General features: G+C 42.6%; 1 protein-coding gene across 1 annotated transcript; it reads right to left on the reverse strand.

Annotated features, from left to right (window-relative positions):
• Positions 1-770: 770 nt before the first annotated feature.
• On the reverse strand, positions 771-20,744 carry WDR82 (WD repeat domain 82). Its single transcript, XM_026106522.2, has 9 exons — positions 20,520-20,744; positions 14,008-14,105; positions 10,209-10,275; positions 9,904-10,003; positions 8,098-8,214; positions 7,097-7,252; positions 6,554-6,623; positions 4,983-5,125; positions 771-4,457 (listed from the first exon to the last, which is right to left on the reverse strand). The coding sequence occupies exons 1-9, from the start codon at positions 20,678-20,680 to the stop codon at positions 4,428-4,430; spliced, it is 942 nt and encodes a 313-aa protein (XP_025962307.1). The 5' UTR covers positions 20,681-20,744; the 3' UTR covers positions 771-4,427.
• Positions 20,745-21,218: the final 474 nt, after the last annotated feature.

Consider the following 21,218-nt stretch of genomic DNA (forward strand, 5'->3'; position numbering starts at 1 on the left):
TTCTCACAATGGTATCTTCTTCCAACAGCTTTATTCTTGTCAGGGGTTTTACACAAACCCAAGATTGAAAAAAATGACCTTAGAAAATTGTAGGGGAGTTTTTGCTTCAGAAATGCTAAAATAGTCATCTGTATTTTGCAAAACAAGTGTCACTAGAAACATTCCATAAGCAGTGCTACTCTGAGAGGTAGCTATCAAAAGACGTTTATTTCCTGCAGCAGGCACCTGGCCCCAGGAATGAGGGAGCCTTCCCAGGTCTCTGCTTATGGTTTAAGCAAGCAGTATAACAAGACGACTCACCTCCAGCTTTACGTCTTCCACATCCTCTTGGGCTTAAAAAGAAAATGATGTACATGTGGTTTTACCCTCAGTGCTGGTTGCCACCCCCCTATACAGCAGCTTGAGTGTAATGACCCAAGTCTCCTATTACTCCAAATCAAAAAGCTATTTTTCCACCCTCATGATGAGAAAGGGCTCTGCTCTTACATCCACATCAGACTTCTGTGAACCCTCATCTAAGGGCACCATACCTCAGACAAGCAGCTGCCACAAGATTGCTTCCCTACTCTGGTACGTTCCTGGGCAAGAGAATCTCGTAAAATGGGCAATTAATGTAGAGATAGCTTTAGATGCATCACAATTTCCACTATAGAACTTTTGACTTTCCAAAACTAAGGTGCTTTTAAAATACATGATTCTTCTCCTTCCCCTCTAAGAAACCAGCAACTTGTATCACACTGGACAAATGCAGAATTTACAGTACTCGGTAATCTGTCTACAAAATATTTATTGATAACAGCCACAACACTGAATTCTCTACATATGTAGTATTTTGTGACAAAGCATAATTTGACTTCATATATTTACACTTATCTGGCAGATACCACCTAGGAGTTAAATTCACAATACCAACTCACAACCAAAGAGAACAGCTTCTCTGAAAGGCTCAACAGGACCCTAACCTCTGACCAAAAAATAAGGTGAAGACTCTTAAAGTGCAAATATAGCCAGAAGTGGGATTGGAAAAAGATACACTGCTGATTCCAAATTTCTTTACTCAATTGCTTCTACGTCCCCCAGAGCAGAGGCTGGGATATTGACCAAGGATGTGGGAGTCTGAAAACACTCTCTCAAAGACTAACTCGGAGAATTACACCCAAGCTTCCTACAACCCAAGCAGATGTGGTGGGCCAACGCTGCTGCTTATTTAGGGGTAGGCTGGTGAGTCTAGCACATCCTCCATTTTGAAGAAAGGTCTTTATTTCATCCCAGAGCAGAACAGGGGGTTCATCTTTTAAATCTCAAGTTTGGGGGGAATGGAAAGCTGTTTCCTGTTTGGCTCTTCACAGGGTTGGACACTCTGTGTTAGATGTAGGAGTGCTATTTTTAATGAGGTATGTTTCTGATTAGCTGGGTGACCTTAAGAGCATAAGAATTGCAGTCCTGATACTTTTAGAGAAGCATGTAAAAGTTAGAAGCTAAAACCTTTATTCACCTTTCAATTCTGTCAGATTTTATAGAAACAAGTGGTACTGAAGTTTCTTGACAAGACTTGGCTCATTTCCATCTTCTAAAGGCAGATGGGAAATGTTCACCACTACATCAGCCGAGAAAGAAGTCTTTGCCATTGCGTGGGTGGCAATCGGCCCCGGAAAAGCATTCCGTTTAATTTTGAACTGAGCATTAGTGCTGTGTTGTGCATGAACCTGTAGATTTATCTTCACCCCAGAAAGCCAGTGATGTTCTTACTACGTGTCCTTCTAGATCAGTACTTTGATCATCGTTTCTTTTAAAAAAAAAAAAAAATTTCACACTGCAATGCACAAAGATTTACAACACTGCAAGCAGAAGAGAAATGAACAACAGCCTTTAGACAAGAGCTCAAAACATTAGCAAAGAACATTTTTAGAAAGAAAAGACCTCCAAATGCTTGCCTGTTAAAGTTAAGAAAAAAATGGCTGGGGGCTATCTGTTCACTTCTTTCAGGCAATAGACTTTACAAAACCTTGAAAGACAATTTGCTACTGAAGGCTAAGGTCAAACCGTTAAAACGCACCACTAACCCAAAATACCCATATGTTACAAACCACTGCTTATAGAAACACTGACAATGGTGAAATAGCACCAAGCAGCCTGGAATGCAACAACACTGAGGTTAAGAAGTGGTTGCAGAGACCTAGTCAACTGTGAAGACCAAGCTATCCATCTTCCTTTGCCCTTGGCATTTTAGAGGCGACAGCAGGACAGTACACACCAGGAGGAGGGATGCTGCTGTAGCGGTACAAAGGAATCTCTCGTCTGCAACTCCAACAGCAGAACTGTTTGGCAAGATCAAAAGCATCATCAGTCCACCGTTCCCTTCCCTCCTCCAGTCTGCGCAACAGACAAACTCACATCACACAGACGACGCCATTAGAGATGGCTCTAAGTGTACGCAGTAGCGCTAGCGGAGGCAAGTCACAAAGCCAGAACAGCAACTTCAAGCACAGATTCAAACACTGAGTTTTTCAGACTGCCTCATGCACAGCAGTCCTTCTGACGACACGGTGTGCCTGTCACTAACAAATGCTGCAGCTCAACATGCATTACTACTTCAAAGGAACCAGCAGTAAAGAAATGCTCATTCCACATCCCCAGCTGTTAGCACAGAACATTTCCACTGACAAGTGCTGTAAAAAATGCAAGGCAAAGCAAAACAGAGGGAAGCTGTTTACAGGCTAATTTACTTCTCTAGGGAGACATGCTCTGCATTATATACAGGGCCCCACAGTCGAGAAACTTTGCTGTAATATGGAACATCTAGACCACCGACCTAAGGTAAAACGCTACAGCACTGTTTTCCAGTATGGACTGATACTTAAAGCACACAGAACATACCCGTTTCCATGTTTGTTTTGTCACCTTTCCAACCTTTTATATTTAGGAGAGGGGAAGTACATGTGGCAAGGTGAGGGAAAGAACAGACTTTCCAAGCTGGGACCCAGCAAATAAAACCAGGAGTGTTTGGCAAAGTGGGAATACAATTAACAACATGTTTACACTGAACCTTTCCCAGCCTACTGCTGGATGCATCTGATCAATGCAGTGCTTCAGGAAAAAGAAACTGGAACCAGGCTTGAAGACTGGCTTGCCAGCCTTTTTGTACTGTACCCCAGCAAGCCCCTCCGGAGCAGGAGAGCATTCCCCCTCTCATCTCCTGCAGGGGCATTCCTCGGAGCCGGGCCACAGCAAAGCAAAGTCAGAGTGCCTCTTGAACATGTAAGATTTTGTATCCAATTCTGTAGACTCCATTTGACAAGGGAAGCATCGCTCTTTCAATGCGATCACTGAAAACCTGCACAGCCTGTAACAAAATGCACGATGAACTAACTGTGCATGCCATCTTCATCAACAAAAGGGATACAGGTCTAAACCCAGTTTGGGGAGAGTTTAATGGAGCTTATTTACAAACCAGGAGGGAAAAACTGTATTGGTGAAGGTAAACAGCCTAGACAGCCCACAATACTGGCCCACATCATATTCTTTAATATCTAAAAGTAAAAAAATATGGCCCATTCCCACTACCCTCCTCCCCCCACCCCCAATATTTACAAGTAAGATTAGCCAAGATGATACATAAGGAAGATACACAGGCAGACTGATTTCAGTCTTAGTTTGGTTTCTCCATCTTCCTGCTGACAGACTCCTTTATTGCTTGGGACACTGACCAGACCTCTTCAGTACTGTGCACACCCTCTGGGATGCTGGCACAGCAAACAGCAAGGAGGCTTCTTCAAGCTCTGGCAGTGGACAAAACCTGTATGTTTTGCTGCACACTAAAATACCAAAAAAAGGATGATAGGCTGTGTAATGCATATTTACAGTCACACACACTTTCAGCACATGTTCAGCTGCAAAGGAATCCAGCATCTACTATTTGAGTTAAAAACAGTCAACGTTCACGTTTGGCACAGGAATAACTTTGCATCTGTGGACTGCAATGAACTAAAGAGATCCCAGATGTGAAAAACATGCGCTTATGGGGAAAAACTGCATGTTCCACCTTGGAACATCAACAGCATTGTGCACTTACAGAAAGAAGAGCGAACACAATTACAACTTAAAAACTGCCGCAAGCATTTTTCAAATAAATCAGACTCCATTGCTCTCAGAAATAATACTGTGCCAGTTCCAACTTCAGGCGAAGCCTGCTGGGCACGGACTGGAAGGTAAGAAAGAGTTGCATGCCGCTTCTGAACATACTAGGAGGTCAAGTGGAGGAGTCCTTGCAAAGGAATGCAGCAAATAAAGGTAAGACATATGGAAACATACACAGGAGCGGGAACACAGTCAAGGAAATCTAGGCAATTCCAATACTATCGTTGTGAGAGTGAGTATGCTGCTGTTAGCAGTATGGAAGTCACCTGACGGTAGCTGCAGCATAGGAATTAGTCATCGATAGTTGGCAACCAAAAGGCCTACAAAAGAGGAAAAAAAGATTATCTTTTGCAGAGCAGAATACAAGTTTGCCTTACAGCACAGGTCAGGAGTCGATGGCTGCTCCCTTCCATACACATACAGGCAGAGACTCCCAAGGAAGCACCCTCCCAGCAGTTTAAGATTACAGTACTTGCTTATCCTGGTTTGGTTTGCATTGCACATTCTCCAGAGCAAGCCATTCTTATCATAAAAATGAACACACACCAGCCATGTTATAGTAACATAAAGAACTAATACTTCCGCGTGCTCATTCATTCACTGCACCATCGTCATCAAGTATTTGTTCAGACACAAAGTCTGCCAGTACTCAGTGTGCTGCCTCACTTATCTACCTGCCAGGTAACGCTCAATCAAAGCACAATAGACAGACCTGGCTTTCACCAAAGCCTAAGAAAATGCCATCAGTGACACAGTGAGTACTGGCATAGCCCGGAGACTTCTCAGCTTAATCCGAAAGCGTCAGGACGTCACTGAGCTAGGAGGAACTTAACCACATTTCTTACCATATTGGAACATGCACTAGCAAAAGTCATGAATTTTGGATTGAACTGCAGACAGGTTATAGGACCTGTATGTTTCCCATCCAACACAGCCACCTTCATCCCGCTTTCCCCATTCCAAACATGGATCTTTCCATCCTCTGAACCTGCAGGCAGGAGTTAAAACACACACACACAACAGGATACACAAGATATATTGGAGAGGCCAGCACACAGATGAACATTTCACTAGTTGCGCACAGAATCAAACCAAAGGCTTTGGCTTGAAGGTAACCAGATATCAATGCATTGTGCTGACTAGCAGAAGCTTCATTAGAGACGTCAGCTGCCTAAATCAGTTCAGTGGAGTAGGCTTTTCATTTTAATAATGATGTTTGCAAGCTGTCATTTTAACAGGGTGCACTCTGAAGTTGCACACTTAACACTTTTACAATTTAACTCTATTTTAGTCTCATTTTAAATAGGATTCCTAATAAAAACGCACAGGATTTTCTTCTGCTTCCATACTTCTCTGTTTGGCCTTTCAGAGGAAAAAAAATTAAGCAGCACAATTTACATCTTAATCATAAGTAAAAATTGAACAGAAGTATGCATTTTGGAATTTTTTCCACTACAGTTTTCATTTGGAAGGACACAATCAGAAAGTTCTTAGCCAGAGCAAAAAAAGAATTTTGCCAAGACCATCAGTTGCCCAGAAAAAATTGGATCAGGATACCAATTACCACTACATTAAATACATTTGACATACCAGTTAGAGCCATGCATAAATAAAGAATAAAAAGAAAGTGCTAGGAGGGGACAATACCCCATAGAAGCATTTGACTTGTTCTCAATAGACTGAGTGAAGCACAGACCTCGGGGTGCCCAACCTGCAGCACCAGGTTTGACAGGAGCTGCTACTGCTTCTTGCCACCCACCTCCCTCAGAGACCTTCCTGTGGCAGCTGAGGATGGGTGCCTAGGTCAGAGGAATCACTCTGCGAGCCATCAGGCTGATGCCTGCTGCTTCTTTCAACAGTTAAACAGAACTTGTTCCACAAACGCTGGGATTTACAAGAGCCACGTGACCAAAACGCAGCTACCCCAGCATGTCACTAGTGCAGGGACGTCCCCAGTAGGCGTGCAAACACATCAGGCTACGGGACCAGCAGCCTCAGCACAGAAGGTGCCTGGCTGGTCAGGTGATGGAGGACAGGCCACAACATACAGTTTTGAAACGCCTTCAGAGAGAGCACGAGCCCATCCTAGCCACAGGTTGAGCATCACTGATACAGAATATGTGACAGTCCTCCAAGCATAGCAATAGCTTGCCAGCCCATCTTTTTTGGAGTAGTGTTCATATACAAGGGAAAAATAAAAGCCTTCTTTCGGGCTCATTTACATTTCATTCAAGTCATAAAATATGCTTCATTCTAGAAGATACTAAGTTACCAAAGAGAGAAAATTGCTGGTAAAGCGGAAAAAAGCTTAGAGCTGCATTGTATTATTTAGATGTATTCGGCTTCCCAGAGACACTGTTTTAGTCCTAGGCAACACACCTAGTTTCAGAGCACTCAAATTCTAAGATGATCTTACCTATCATGATGAACTGAGAGTCTGGTGTGAACGATGCCTCCAGCGTGACAGCCTTACTATTGTTATATCCCTATGGCACAAAACAGGAGAACATGTAGTAGAGTGTATGCTCACAATCTCACAGGCAAAGAGCAGAACCCCCTCCATGACACTGCAGAGCCCCTAGTGCAGGTAGGGGCAGGAGGACTACTGCTTTTCAGTGATAACATGCCTAAATTTAGCTTTTCCTCACTGATGAAAAAACAGAAACCTGTACAAAGAAGAGATACAGCACAAACTTTTAAAGTGGAAATAGAGTTTCAAAGAACGCCCTAAGATCAAAATAAACTAGACAATCAGTCAGCCACACAGTATGTTTAGAAGTCCCATTCGAAATCCATACCATGTCATTCACTGACCTTTGCACCACTACAACAGAAAAGGAGACAGAGACCTAGCCCAGAACGCAAAGGAACATCTTAGCTGTTTGTCACTGGGTTCACATCATCCCAAACGAGCACCTAGCACCAAGTTTCAAGCATGTAACACAGAAAATGCGCTCACCCCAAACGTATGCAGGACAGCTCCTTTAAAGGCATCAATCAGTCGAATGAACCCTCCATTAGTTGATATGAGGATGAGTTTGCCATCGTTACTGAACTTCAGACCTGTCCACTCACATGTTCGATCATACTGCATCTTAAATGTAGCAAATGGACCCTTCAAAGAAAAAAAAGGGATGAGGTGCAGGGGGGTGAAAACGACAGACTGCATATGCACCACTGCTAATAAGAGTCTACTATTACCCTTAGCAAAGGAAAAGTTTAAAATTTTAAAAAGAAAGCTGAATGCACTTATTGGACAGAAGAGCACAAACTACCAGACAAAGAAAAATGTCATAGCAATAATCTGCCACTGTGTGCATAGGTTTCAAAAAGAAGTATGAACCCATGGCTTTCCGTAGCCAATGCAGGGTACTTCAGTATCACATATTCCCACAGGGGATGGCACACAAAACCCTCGTTCACTGCCAGTCAAATGACAAGAGAATTCAATCCTACTACATCCAACAGTAGAAATTTAAGGTATGATTAAGTTTTCACTTTCAAACAAGGCTGCCAACTGGAGCTAGACTAAGAGCTTGAGCTGCTGTTATTGCCATCTGACTTTTTTAAACTATGGAATAAACTATGCTCAGTGCTTAGCCAATTCAGCTGCCCACCCGATGATCCCCGTCTGTCTTTCCCAGTGTTCTTCCAGAATAATGAGCAAGGAAAACAACAACCCCCACCCCCTGAACAGGGGTCTGAAACAGGTTAAAGAGTTAGCTGAAGTAAACTTGAACACTGGTCCAGGAGCGGATTTCAGGATCTGGTGACAGCACGGACTTGCCTCTAACAGATGTACACCTACCGAAAACTCCCAGGTGTCAGCTAGTGCTGACACAGATGGTCATACGGAGTAAACTGGGGGATGTTTCAAACAAATCTGGACTCTGAGCAGTGGGTTTAGACACTACTTCTTGCATGTTAAAAAGCCTAAGAAATGAAGCTGGCATAACTCACCTTGTCAAAAGAGCGGAGATCATAAAGCTTCACCATTTCAGAATTGACTCCGGCAGCAAAAATCAAGCCCTCTGGGTCAAAAGAACACACAGGCTTCCCCTGGAGATGCATTAAACCCTAGAAAGTAGAAGCCGTACAACTTGTTTCACTAAATGGATGCTCACATTTCTAACAATACTCTTTGATCCCACTGTGAGCAGGACAGCAGCCTACAGGCTGAACAACTGCATTTCTGTCATTAATACACAGTTTTACAAAGATTCAGAGGTCAGCTTCTCAAAAAGCAACTGATTACTCCAGGTTATCATACAGAGCTTCAGAGTTTGATGCAATGATAAACATTTATGTCGAAACAAATCAAGGCCTCATCAGAGCCGTCCCCCACTCAAAAAGTACACAGAGAAGGGAGGATGACATGGCTGTATTAGTAACTGCACTGGACAGTTCCACAAAACACTGCTGCTAGAATTGATAGCAACACGTTATCAATTATGATTATGAAAGAGAAAACAGACAAACAGCACAGTATCTTGGAAACGAGTAGAAACAGCTCTGCCAAACACCACTGCTGGACTTTTCATGCCAGTTTAATGCAAATCCATACCTTCTAGAAGTCAACAGGCCTTATGTATTAAAATTGACACATTAATATCAATGCTTATTTTTAATGTCAACTTTTCATATTAACGCACATATTAGAAAAGGCTTGGGAACATTTGATAAAAGCCAACAAGATAGATCACCTTCTGTATACTGACAGGCAAGTTTATGTGATTGTACTGCTTCAATGCACTACGGCTGCCACCTCATGGACAAATTTAAAATTACAAGCAACACTTCCTGAACCTGCTTCCTAAACTTTGCTGGATGCAGCTTCTAGTTGCAAATCCTGGTTCCGCTACGCTTACAATTTCAAGCATTAGCATAAATCACAGAACTGCCACTGAATTTACAACTTTATCTGTTGCAACTCCTACACTGAGAGTCATCACAAGGCAAATTTACACACTGGCAAGAATAAACGAGCAACTCATTTAGGGCATACTCCCAGACAGTAACCGGCCCTCTTACAAGCCACTTGGTCCCAGTGAGAAGGGAGAATACAATGAAAGTACAATGAGAGTACAACAGTACTTTCTCACCCCATGCCAGCCTGCTTCCACTAGAAGGAAAACAAAAACAAAAAAAACCCCACACTATTCCAGCAAAACAAATAAATAAATATGAATACGTTTTTGCTTTGTTCGAAAATTAACTCTGCTCACAAATGGGTCTGACAAACAACGAAGGTGGTGCAAGGGGTGGGCAGACTGTATGGCAGTTGTTTTAGACTTCCAATTTCTTCATCAAATTTAATGCCATTAAGATGATGGTTTTAAACACAAAGACACTATGAACACTCAAATAAAATACATCTCACAATACCCCTTCTGTCACCATTCCCAACCCAGGAGAGACACCTGCTAAGAGAGAACACTCACTGCATGGTGTAGCAGCCTGATTAACAAGCTGACGACACCCAGCTCTCCTCTTGTTTCAGCAGCTCTGGGTATTACTTCTTGCTCCTCCCAGTGCCTCTTCAGCACAGAGATAAGGGTGAAAATGAGTGATTTAACAAATATTTCATAGGAATTTGTGATCAAAATTCCTTCAGCATTCCAGGAAGGTGTCAATTCTAACTCAGCAGCATATGTTAGCGTGGCAGTATTTTTCTTTTGGTAACAAGCACGCAGCTGCTGCATATCCTTCTAACTGAAAAAACGCTCCATAAGGCACAAAAATACGCCCATGAGTTTGATATCCTACCTGGCAATTTGGAGAGCGAAGATCCCAAAGTCGAATAGTTTTATCAAGAGATCCAGAAATAAAAGTATCATCCACTGGAGACATTGAAAGGGCAACCACTCTGTAACACAAAAGACCATGTGCATCAGGGACATATAAGGGAGTTCATGATGCAACATCTAGTCCAACAGTTGCATACAAGTTCGTAATTCCCATGAACACTGTTCTACAAAAAGAGAACCAGACTAAATCAAGTCTAACGCAATTCAAGCTCGTTACAACCATTACTTTGATCTCTCCTGCACTGTTCGCAGGCCACATCTTACCTTTTTGTATGCCCTGGGAAATACCGAATGTATTTGTTGTCATGCAGCGAGAGGTATCGTATTGTATCTGAAACCATAAGCATAAAACATAAGCCTTATTACACCATGAATATAACACTATCTAAAAGCAAGTTACACGGCAAACCTGCACCTGACAGCAATAGAATCTTGCCACAGAGAGCAAGTCTGGTCCCTTGATTTCAGGTCTGACTTTGAAACAGAATTAAGTTAGAAACAGACATAAAACAACCTGGTTTCCAAAGCCAAAAGTGGAAATCAAGCATCAGGAAGGATATTTCCCACAGTCTGAAGACATTACATCTTACAGGCAAACTGCCATGTGATTTTTCACAGAGCCACAGAATGGTTGAGGTTGGCAGGGACCTCTGGAGATCATCTAGTCCAACCCCCCTGCTCAAGCAGGGTCACTTAGAGCACGTTGCCCAGGACCCTGCTCAGACAGCTTTTGAATATCTCCAAGGATGGAGACACCACAACCTCTCTGAGCAACCTGCTCCAGGGCTCAGTCACCCTCCTCACAGTAAAGAACTTTTTCCTTATGTTCAGACAGAACTTCCTGTGTTTCAGTTTGTGCCCGCTGCCTCTCATCCTATTGCTGGGCACCACTGAGAAGAGTCTGGCCCCATCCTCTCTACACCCTCCCTTCAGATACTTAGACACATTGATAAGATCCCCCTCAGCCTTCTCTTCTCCAGGCTGAACAGCCCCAGCTCTCTCAGCCTTTCCTCAGATGAGAGATGCTCCAGTCCCTTAATCATCTTAGTAGCTCTTGGATAGACTCGCTCTGGTATCAAATTATGTAAGTTAATTTCAAAGTTGCTCAAATTAAAGCATCGTAAGATTTTATCCCATCGTTCTCACAAAATCAGGACTTTACAAAGTTGATACTACCACTCTTTTTGCTTTCCTGCATGCAACTTGCTGTCCTACCAGCATAGTCATGCAGAAAATGTGTCTCCAGCTAAACAATAAGCATAGCAAATGCGTGAATTCTAGCATGCAGCCAGAGAGGAGATAGAATACGGACTTCAAAGCCAGGGCAGCAGCACTAAAAAATAACAAGTCTCAAACAGAGAAATTCTTTTATCTGATAATCAATGCCTTTACGCACTCTCTGCATTTATACATGAGCAGCTAAACCTTGAGAGGGGGACAGAGGGAGAAGCTTAACTCACTTAAAGCAAAGAAGCCACTTTTTAATCTTTACCTGCACATATATTCAAGTGACGAAACATGAAGAACAAGTTAAATTTCTGACATCTGAAAGCAGTTTTCAGAGGGAAAGACTAACAGAAAAACATCATCAGAAAAACTCCTCCTAATTTTATTCGCAAGGACACTACTGCTGGATGGGAGAGACTTGCATTATGCACCTGCACCAAACAGCACTGAGCCAGACTTCATACTGCTCTACCAACAAGCACTGTCGAGGCTCCAAAGATAAATTAAGGGAAAAAAGACATTTCTACTTTTGACTGTGAAGAATAAGAGCCAACAAGCAGGCAACATGCATGGAGCATTTTCACAGCCTTAAGGGCTAGAACGTTTGGGACTTTTTGAAAGGTTTGTTCTGCAAAATTTGGGTTCTGTGGAAAAAACCTCTCAAATTATCATTTTTGCCTGAAATTTCCCATCCAGCTGAGATCAGAGTTCTGCACTATCCTCTAATATTTGATGACAAAATTTAGGGACAACTGATCAAATGGGAAACATAATCTTGACAACACACCATTCTGGAAGGCTCTCAGTGACCTTACATGACTATCCCAAAACATAAATCCATAAAAATTAGTTTCACATCTCAACATGACTAGAACTGGTGTGCTCCAAACATGCTGTTAGAGCACATCTCTCGTTTTTCCTGCAAGAACTGTCGTTACCTGATTTCAGAAGCATCCATGCAGAACTTTGCCTTCTTTTGTTAAGAGGAAGCACTGGGCACGTGCAGTTGTGTGATCCTTTTCGCCGGCAGCGCTCTGTCCCAGGCAAGGCAGTGGCCTGTACAGTTATCTCCTGTACCGGGTGGTATCATAGACCCTCAAACTGTACAAACTACTACCTCAGCCTGGAATCAGGCAAGAGGAACTAGGTTCAAAGGTCTTCAGAAACTCTTCAGAAATAACTGAATCAGTAGCAACTCCAACATACACCAAATGCTCGGGAGCAAGTGTCGGCATTCCTACGACATATACCTGGCTCGATTTTTCCCTTCTGGTAGCTGCAAGGTAGGTAAAATATAATGCACCTTGCCCAAGACTGCACACATTAGACACTACAGAGTATCCGGGCCCCTACAAAATGCACTGCTAGTTTCACTAGGCTTACAGTTAGTACAAGCAACAAATATTTTCATATTCTCTTTTATTCTCATTAAATATTTATAATAATGCTATTCTGAAGGATGAACACTCTTAATTTCCGGTTCCTCCAAGATTTTCAATGCCTGTAACAAAAACCCTCAATTTAAGATAGCATTAGAAACTGTTTAGCAACCAAGTCATAATTGCTACATAACAAAGTACTACCCTAATAAAATATAATAATTAAGCTGTGAAACAGACTAAAAAAGCACACACTTCTAATCCTTTTATACCACTAAATTTCAATCAGTGTGAAACTTCCTTGCTTCTACTGTTTCGGGCCTGGTTTGTTCTAGTTTAACCTGACTTCTTAACTTCCATCTTCTCCAAATTTATATTCTCTATTAAATATTCACCCCTTTTAAAATTCCTTAAGCAACCTAGTGTACACACAAAGCAATATTCTGTCCACTACTAGCATCAGTACCTTTACTTTGAAACTCTAACAGAGGAAACCAAAATAAAACCACATTTCCAGAAAGAATTATGAGTTTACAAACACCATGTTAAAACCTGTTATAAAAACTAAGTGCTGTATTAAGTCAGAGACTTGTCCACTGAAGAATTTTCTAAGACACTGACTACGACAAAACAATATTGAGACAAAATTTGTAGTCATGATTAGCAGTAGTTGGTTCTAACATTAGAAAGAAGTATTACTGTATAGAAGAATCAATGAATCCATCTGTGCAAACTGCTAGATTTGAATTTTAAATTAAAACTCAAATAAATACTTTTATTAATTAAAAGCCTGCCATGAAGCTCTAGAAGCCCTTCAATGTCATTGATTTACAGAATGCAGTTATCATGGACAGTGACCATGGAAAATGGCATGGAAACAGCTGGTTTGCCTATACCTATTAAATGAAAAAAGCAACGGGGCAAACGAACAGAAGCAAAACTAGTATTGGAAGAACTCTGTGACCTACTCTAGCCTTGGCTGGCAATTTGCTGAGTTACCTGAACATCGTGCTGTATAAGGAGAAAGGAAGAATACCTCCCATTCTTTCTAATTACCTTGGAAACGCACCAGACAAAGCTATCTGTATAGCCCACCTCCTGGGCACATGCTCCTTCTTCCTCATCTCACACGTAAGAAAGCAAGGCACTGAGGCTGGCTGGCTGCACTGGTATCAAACAGCAAAACTAACTGCAGAGCTGAGAACAGAACCTGTATCTCACTAACAGCGTTCAATCCCTTAGTTTTTATAGTACTGAACAAGACTAGTGTCAGCATCCTCTAGGGAACACCACCGAGTTGAGCATTAGAGTCAAACATTAAGCCCTCTGTCTCTGACAGCCTGTTTATCATCTAAAGGTTGCTGTAAATTTCTTTCCAGCCCTTTATCTCTATTTATCTGGGCACATAATTTAAGTGCAGAGAGATTAAATATGCTGAACTACAGCAGATCACTTACCATCTATTTTGTTGGAGCTGTAGACCACAGTGTTGGCAGCGTGCGTATATCTGATGAGGTCCACTCCATACTTCTTACTGTACAGTGTTCTCTTTGGTCTGCCAGAAGGAAGCAGAAATAATTGCACTCATTGCAACAAAAAACTCAAACTGAGACTCACCACACTAACAATGTCTGTTTTCATTAATATATTACTACATCATTTGAAGTAGTCAGATGCTTTCATATAAGGAAAGAAAACCATTTGTATTTAATTTTTAAACAAGCACCTCTGTGCTCTCTCTAATATTGTCCCTAGGCTTGAAGAGTTCCCTACAACACCTCCAAAATTCATTAGCCTCCTTCAAAAATTCCTTTTCCCATGAGGTCTACCATAAAGAGTTAGAGGGGCTAGGATAATGAGGCCTTAGTGGTGCCCAGCACTGCCTCACCATTCACTTGCCCTTCAAAATCTCCAATTTATCTTTTTTTTTTTTTTAATTCAGAATAATTTGTTTGGGGACAGGGACTGTCTGTTTGTTTTCCGTTTGTTCAAAACCTAGACCAGAGCGTCTGGTTCAGAACTAGGGCTTTTTGTTATGAACACAGCCACGTACATATCATTAGTCTAAAAGCACTGAAGAGACTCTCAAACTGCTGGACAATTATACTCAAATCCCAACCTTAGTTAAAGTATAAAACTCAGATGTAACATGATGTGATAGAATTAAAGACATTCTAATGAGAGCTACAGAGACACATAAAACTGGATTTTTAGGGGTGTGGTAGCAAAGTGATGTCCTGCAGTAATAGACACTTAAATTGTAAAGCAAACTTAAAAGCAGCAGTTTAATAAGCACATCTTTCGGCAGCAGTGCCTGTTTAAGCAGTGCAAGCTCCCCACCACCCTCCTTCCCCTTTCTTGCTCAGCTGTGGTAGCAGAGTGGTTTCTGAAGCTGGGCAGCAAACCAACAACAGAAACAGATCCAGGTGAGAAATAATACAATTCTCCCTGCCTTCCAAAAGCTATTTTAAAATCTAGAAATCCTAACTCTGGTTATTACCCAGTCCCATAAAAAGCTTTATCAATGCAAACTGAGGAGGACAGCATGAGAATGGAAACTAACAGCAGGAGAAGCTTAAACCAATACTGCTGCCAAAAGAATAGCTCAGACTACACCCTCAGACAAGATGTTTCTAAGACACTTGACTTTCTCTCCTTGTTTTCATTAGCCTGAAACTGACACACCCAAACAAGAGCATGAGTTGGAGACTCTTCATACTAGAACAAAAATAATCTTTTATTCTTAAAAAATTAATTCTTAAACAGCAGAAGACAGGGGGCCAGCCTTTGGGTGAATTTGCTGGGATCAAGCTTCCAATAACTGAAAGCCTATACAGTAAATGTAACTACAAACTCTACACGACCTGTATCACTTACTCCAAATCTCCACAGCTTCTTCCTCAGCTCCTTCCAACAAACTTTTAAATCAAAGTTTCAAAAATTCTGCAGATGCAACCATGGCAGATTGAAAAACACAAATGTATGTGCTTTAAAATAAGTTTTAAATTCAGAAACCAAAATTCTGTAACATTATATCTGATGCACTTCCCCATACTGCTCTTAGCAGGACAGCTCAGGTAACTACAGACCAAATTCAATTTACTTATTTATTCTTTAAACAGACACCAAGAGTCTCACGCCTGGTCTGTTTCTTCCTTCTCCATGAAAAGTTTAAAGCTTAGAAGCTCTACTCAGAATAAAAAGTCAGCTTACTGGGAAATCTGTTACAAACAAAAACAGCCAACGCCAGCTACACAGCTGCAGGTACAGCAGCATAAACCTGCTGGTGAGGGAGACTATACAGAGGAGTAAACAGAAATGAACTGGAAAGAGCTAAATTGATTAACACAGAGAGACACCAGTGAGGAAGAAGGAGATGACACCAGACTGATGAGCTGATATTGGCTATGCCTCTCCTGATAAACGACAGGACACAGACTGGCCCTGGCCCCGAGGCTAAGTGTTTCAAGCAGCCTGCATCCACACTGCTGAGGGCAGGCAGTACAGGCAGCTTGTCTTGGGGGAAGCTAGTTGGACTGATCCAGAACAGAGCCGGTGAGTGAGTCAGCAGCACAGAGAGATGATCAAGAGTGTGTGCGCTTGCTGCTGCAGCAGAGATGCACTCAGTAGCTATTCGAGTGAAGTAACAGACAAAGAAGGTACAATGCAGTAGCAAATTACAACTTCCAGGCAGCACCCAGCACTCGGAGATACAAAACCTTTGGGCTAAGCAACAGTTTAACTAGCCAAAAAAAGACAAAATAAGGACTGTAGTAAAACCTTGACAACTTGCTGCACTCTACGATAGACTTAGCTTTTCTCTCACGTTACATTTTACAATTGTAATTTGCTGCTGGTGACTGGACAAACCAGCTGAGTTTGCAAATTTCTCTCTCCACATTATTTAAAATAGTGTTGTAAAGAATATCCATACATACGCATGCATGCTTTGAATTTGAAAAATACCATGCTATGCAGTTGACTTTTTCTTTTTGCTTTTTCATTTTTAACCGGGGAGGGGCAATCCCTTAAAAACCTGAGAATACAGATGGTAATTCCAAAGAGTCAAAGACAAGCGAGCATCAAAGAATATACATAAAGATACTATGAACAACAAGAAATAGATAGAAGAACTTCTATTTTTACTAAAGAGAAGGCAAGCGACTTTTTCATTTTCAGAGAGGTGAAGTTTCTGTAGAAGCTGGTAAAAGCAGAAGCATGTCACTTTGCACACAAGACTGTCTCTTTGTAATTTACTGTTTAAACACACAAAAAGAAAAGCTCCAAGTTTTGCACATTTTTTAAACAAACTGCCATCACTAAGCATAAGCCCAATTTAAAGCTAATATATCCAGTGCACTTGCAAATCAAGCAATATCCCCAAAGTAAAACGCTTTAGAAGATAACTGTCAAGTCTGCTCTAAAGAATAAAGAAAACATGGGCAAAGTTGGTAAGGAGGAGTATCTGTGCCTTGGTTTTAATCACTACAGCTAGAACAGATACAACTGTCGCACCAAACCAGGCTCACTAATATGTCTATCAAATATTACGGTTGCGCAGGAGTCAAGATCTGCTGGTGCTCTCCAGAATGAGAAATACTGCATTCTACTGCCATACTACACTCAGAATCCAGAACACATACAGTACCACCAAAGCAATTTTAGAAGCTATAAAACAGAAGTAAAGGCCCAATTTCCAATCAAAGCCAGTTGGTCTGAGCCTAAATAATATACAACTGATATATACTAAAACACAAGCTAAACAAGCCTTTGCTAGACCACCATTATATTGTACCGGGTTTGCAAAATTTGCAACCATGAGCCTCCTGTTCCAGATCAAGGACTGCTGTACACCTCCCAACATACGATTTTCTTCTGAAAGTTTTCAGAGTTCATTCTTAAGCCCTAACAGATGTAGGTAAGCCTCTTGGTTATGCTTTGAGCCAGTCCATTTTGAAGTCACTTGTTAATGCATAGTGGGTTGAAATCACAAGAGTAATTGTTTACACATTTGGAAACACAAGTGGAATCTCAGTTCCAAAATTACTGTATGTTCATGAAAAAGTAATAGTAATTTTTCAAGCTTGTTCCCTATATAAACTACGAGAGAGTCTGTTTCAAGGAGAGACTCTTATCCTGTCATTTCTTGGCTAAGCACAGCTGTTTAAACTGTCCTGACACACTCAGAAATGGAAGTACCCTCAGATGGGCCTGCTTACACTGGTATGACGATTCTCTTATCAATACAGTTTATTAAGGTATGGCAAAGCAAAGCAGACCAGGCAAGTGCATACTTAGACTTAAAAGTGCAGCTTTGTTTAGTTACACTGTATGAGCTGAACTCCTAATAAATGAACAAAAAAAAATCCAAATTTTGCCACTGTTACACTGGGAAAAGTTTTACCATTTAGGCCACCCTCTGCTGAAGTAGGGCTCATTATACCAAAACCCAGCAAGCAGAAAATTTTCTTCTGCTGGCCCTTAGATTCATTACAAATGATACACATAAGGCGGCAAGAGATCCAGACCCTTGAAACATTGGTTAAATTAAAACAAATAAACAAACAAAAAGCCCCTAAACTATAGGCCGGAATCTGTCAAATTTCACCACATGACAACAATAATCATTCCGCAGATTCAATTTTTCATCTCCACATGAATCTCCTGTGACAAAACAATTCACAGCTAAAACTTTCTAAGATGACAGAAGAGTGTGCCCTTCATCCCTAGACACCTCTAAAATCACACTTAGGGTTTTAAGTCAATTGATAATACGTGAGCAACATTCAAATTAATTTCATAGCCACTAGAGAAATGCATCCTGAAACATGGCTTACCTTGCTGAAACTGCTCTCATTGCCCTAACACTGCAGTAATAGACCATTGATCATTTATGTCTAACTTAATTAAAGCAAACCCTTTCACAGTAAAGCATACATCAGGACTAGATGGAGATAGGAATGAAAGGACCAAATGCCTTCCAATCCATCAAATTGTTCTTTACAAGTTTGAAAGGGGAAGAAGAATCAATAGTATCTGCATTAACATCACTCAGGCTTCTACTGTTGTATGTAATTAGGATCTAGAATACTATCCCTGGCAGACAGCATCCTTACTGTGTTACCTATTCTTATATAAATAAGAGCTAACTCATTTCAGATTAAAGTTCACTGCATCAGGGAGTGGCAAGAACGTTAATTTGCAAAGCAAGCAAACTAAACAGAAGTATAAAACAACATACAATACAAATTCTACAAAATAAAGAGAATAAGCAAAATGCAGTCTTTCAAACACAGCAAGTTCAATGTCTTGGTCTGCTTGAAAAAGCAGAAGGATTAGGAATACCAGGCTTACTTTAAACATATGCAACACTGACACACCTAGCGGCCTGTACTCCTAAACAATATATTTCTCACGCCTGTATTGCTGCCCTGCCCTATTCATTCTTTTTCCTACAAACTGCATCTTTTTTTCTTTCATTTGTTACATGAATGTGATGCTGCCTACCCTCATTTCCCCAAGACTTCCCTTCCCAAAAATCTCAAAAGCTCATCTCCACACCAACAGAAAAGTTAAACATAATTTAAAAGAACTTAAATGAGCCACACACATACTTGTGCCAAACATACAATGACTTATTTGCATCATTCTCAGCTTTTAAAATCATTATGGCATGATATATCAAAAGACCAACTCTCTTTGGTTTACCAAGCTCAATTCCAGGCTCAGTAACCACTTCTCTACTGCAAATTACAGCTTTTACTGAAAATCAATATTGTAAACATGCAAATAAATTTTTGAGGAACTCTGAATTATCCAAACACCAAGTTTTTAATGGAATAATGACATCATTTGGCTCAACTTGGTCCAGCTCTTATAGAAAACAAATGGTCGTCTTCTGCAGACATTCCAAGACACAAACTACAGAAGTTACTGATTGTCTTGTCTGCATATTTGCATCCTCTGATTGAGCAAGAGGACCACATTTCAAGCACTGTGCAAATTACTGTTTTTTATCCAAAAGATGAGACAAGGATTATGTGAACAGTGAAAGAAGGATAAACTGCACAACTCTGTTCAATGAGAAATAAACGCATCTTAACTGATTAATAATTCATTATAATGTTAAATAAGATCAATAAACGTCTGAATTGATTTAATATGAATTTAGACAATTTCTGAAGACACATTTAAATCACACATACCTTAACTGTGCTTCATAGATAAAACTGTGATTAGAGAAAGTGATTTAAAGCACAGAGGATCACCTTCATGCACAACACTCCCAGACACAACTGAGGAACAACATTTTAATGAAGCCACCATAAAGCTTTTAGAAGTTACTGTGAACACACACCACGTCATCTTCACCTTTAAGCTTAAATACTTAACCAGGAAGTCACGGTCAGACTAAGTTATTTAAAATGGCACATCTGTATGCCGTTCACAGCAACTGCCTCTGTTCTGTACAGCACAAGACTTAAATCCGGATAAGTCTGAGAAGTCAGTTTGCACACCTGTAACAATACTGAGGCCTGGAACTGTGACCAGATTCAAAGTCCTTAGCTTAAGGAATATTTAGTTCTCATGGCTAGGAAAACGCTCTCACACCCAGTTAACATCACTCCCTCCAGCCTGGCGTCGGTAATAAGCCCAGACAAGCAGAGAGAACTGACAGGCCTGAGGTGCTCCCATCTCCGCGCCCCACCTGAAGCATTTATAAAAATTTCCTGTCAGACATCGCTGCACCTCTATTTACCAGCCTAAATTTAGCGCGACAACAGGAAAGAAGAAATGACATAACCGAAGCTCAGCGGCCCGCGGACAGGCCCGCCGCCTCCCGCCCAGCAGCACGGCCGCCCCGGGCAGGACGGGGCGCAGCTCCCCCGGGAGCCCCTCCCGCGCGGGGCGGCGGAGGCCGCCGGAGCGCAGGGCCGGGCTCGGCGGGGGGGCGCGGGGGCGCACTCACTTGCCCTCCTGGCAGTCGTAGAGCACGATGGAGTCGTCGTCGCTGCTGGAGATGACGGTCTCGCCGTTGGGGCTGAAGTCGAAGCAGTTGATCTTATCCGAGTTCTCGCGGAAGACCTTGGCCACGCGGAAGCTCCGCAGCACGTTGTCCGTTAGCTTCATGCCGCCGCCGGGCCGCGCCGAGGGCGCCGGGGCGGCGGGGGGCCGGGCGGGGCCCCGCGGCGGCGGGCGGCGGCCGTGCGCGGCCCCGCGGCGCGGCGGGGCGCGGCGGAGGCGGCGGGCCGGGGCGGGCGGCGCCCTCCGGTTCGGCTCGGCCCGCTCAGGCCGCGGAGAGGCGGCTCCTCCTCATTGTGTCCGCCATCTTGCTGCGCCGGGAACGGGAGGGGGCGGCGCGCGCGGCACTGTGGGAAGGGGGAGGGGGGTGCTCCGCCGCCGCGGGGCGTTGTGGGAGAGCGGCGGGGCGCGCGCGCGGCCTGCTGGGAGAGAGAAGGGCACGGGTTGGGGGGGGGCCTGGCAGCCATTTTGAGTGTGGCAGCAGGGGCGCCTCCCCTCCCGTCCTGCGGCGGCTGTCACCGTGCCCTCGCCGGCAGGGCCCCGGCTGGGACGGGGCAGGCCGGTGTTGTCCCAAGCACACCAGGTCCACACGCTGAGCCTTCCCTTCAACGCCAGTGCCCCCCACACTGCCCGAGCTGCACAGCCA

Source organism: Dromaius novaehollandiae, chromosome 12, assembly GCF_036370855.1.
Source record: "Dromaius novaehollandiae isolate bDroNov1 chromosome 12, bDroNov1.hap1, whole genome shotgun sequence".
Lineage (NCBI taxonomy): Eukaryota > Metazoa > Chordata > Aves > Casuariiformes > Dromaiidae > Dromaius > Dromaius novaehollandiae.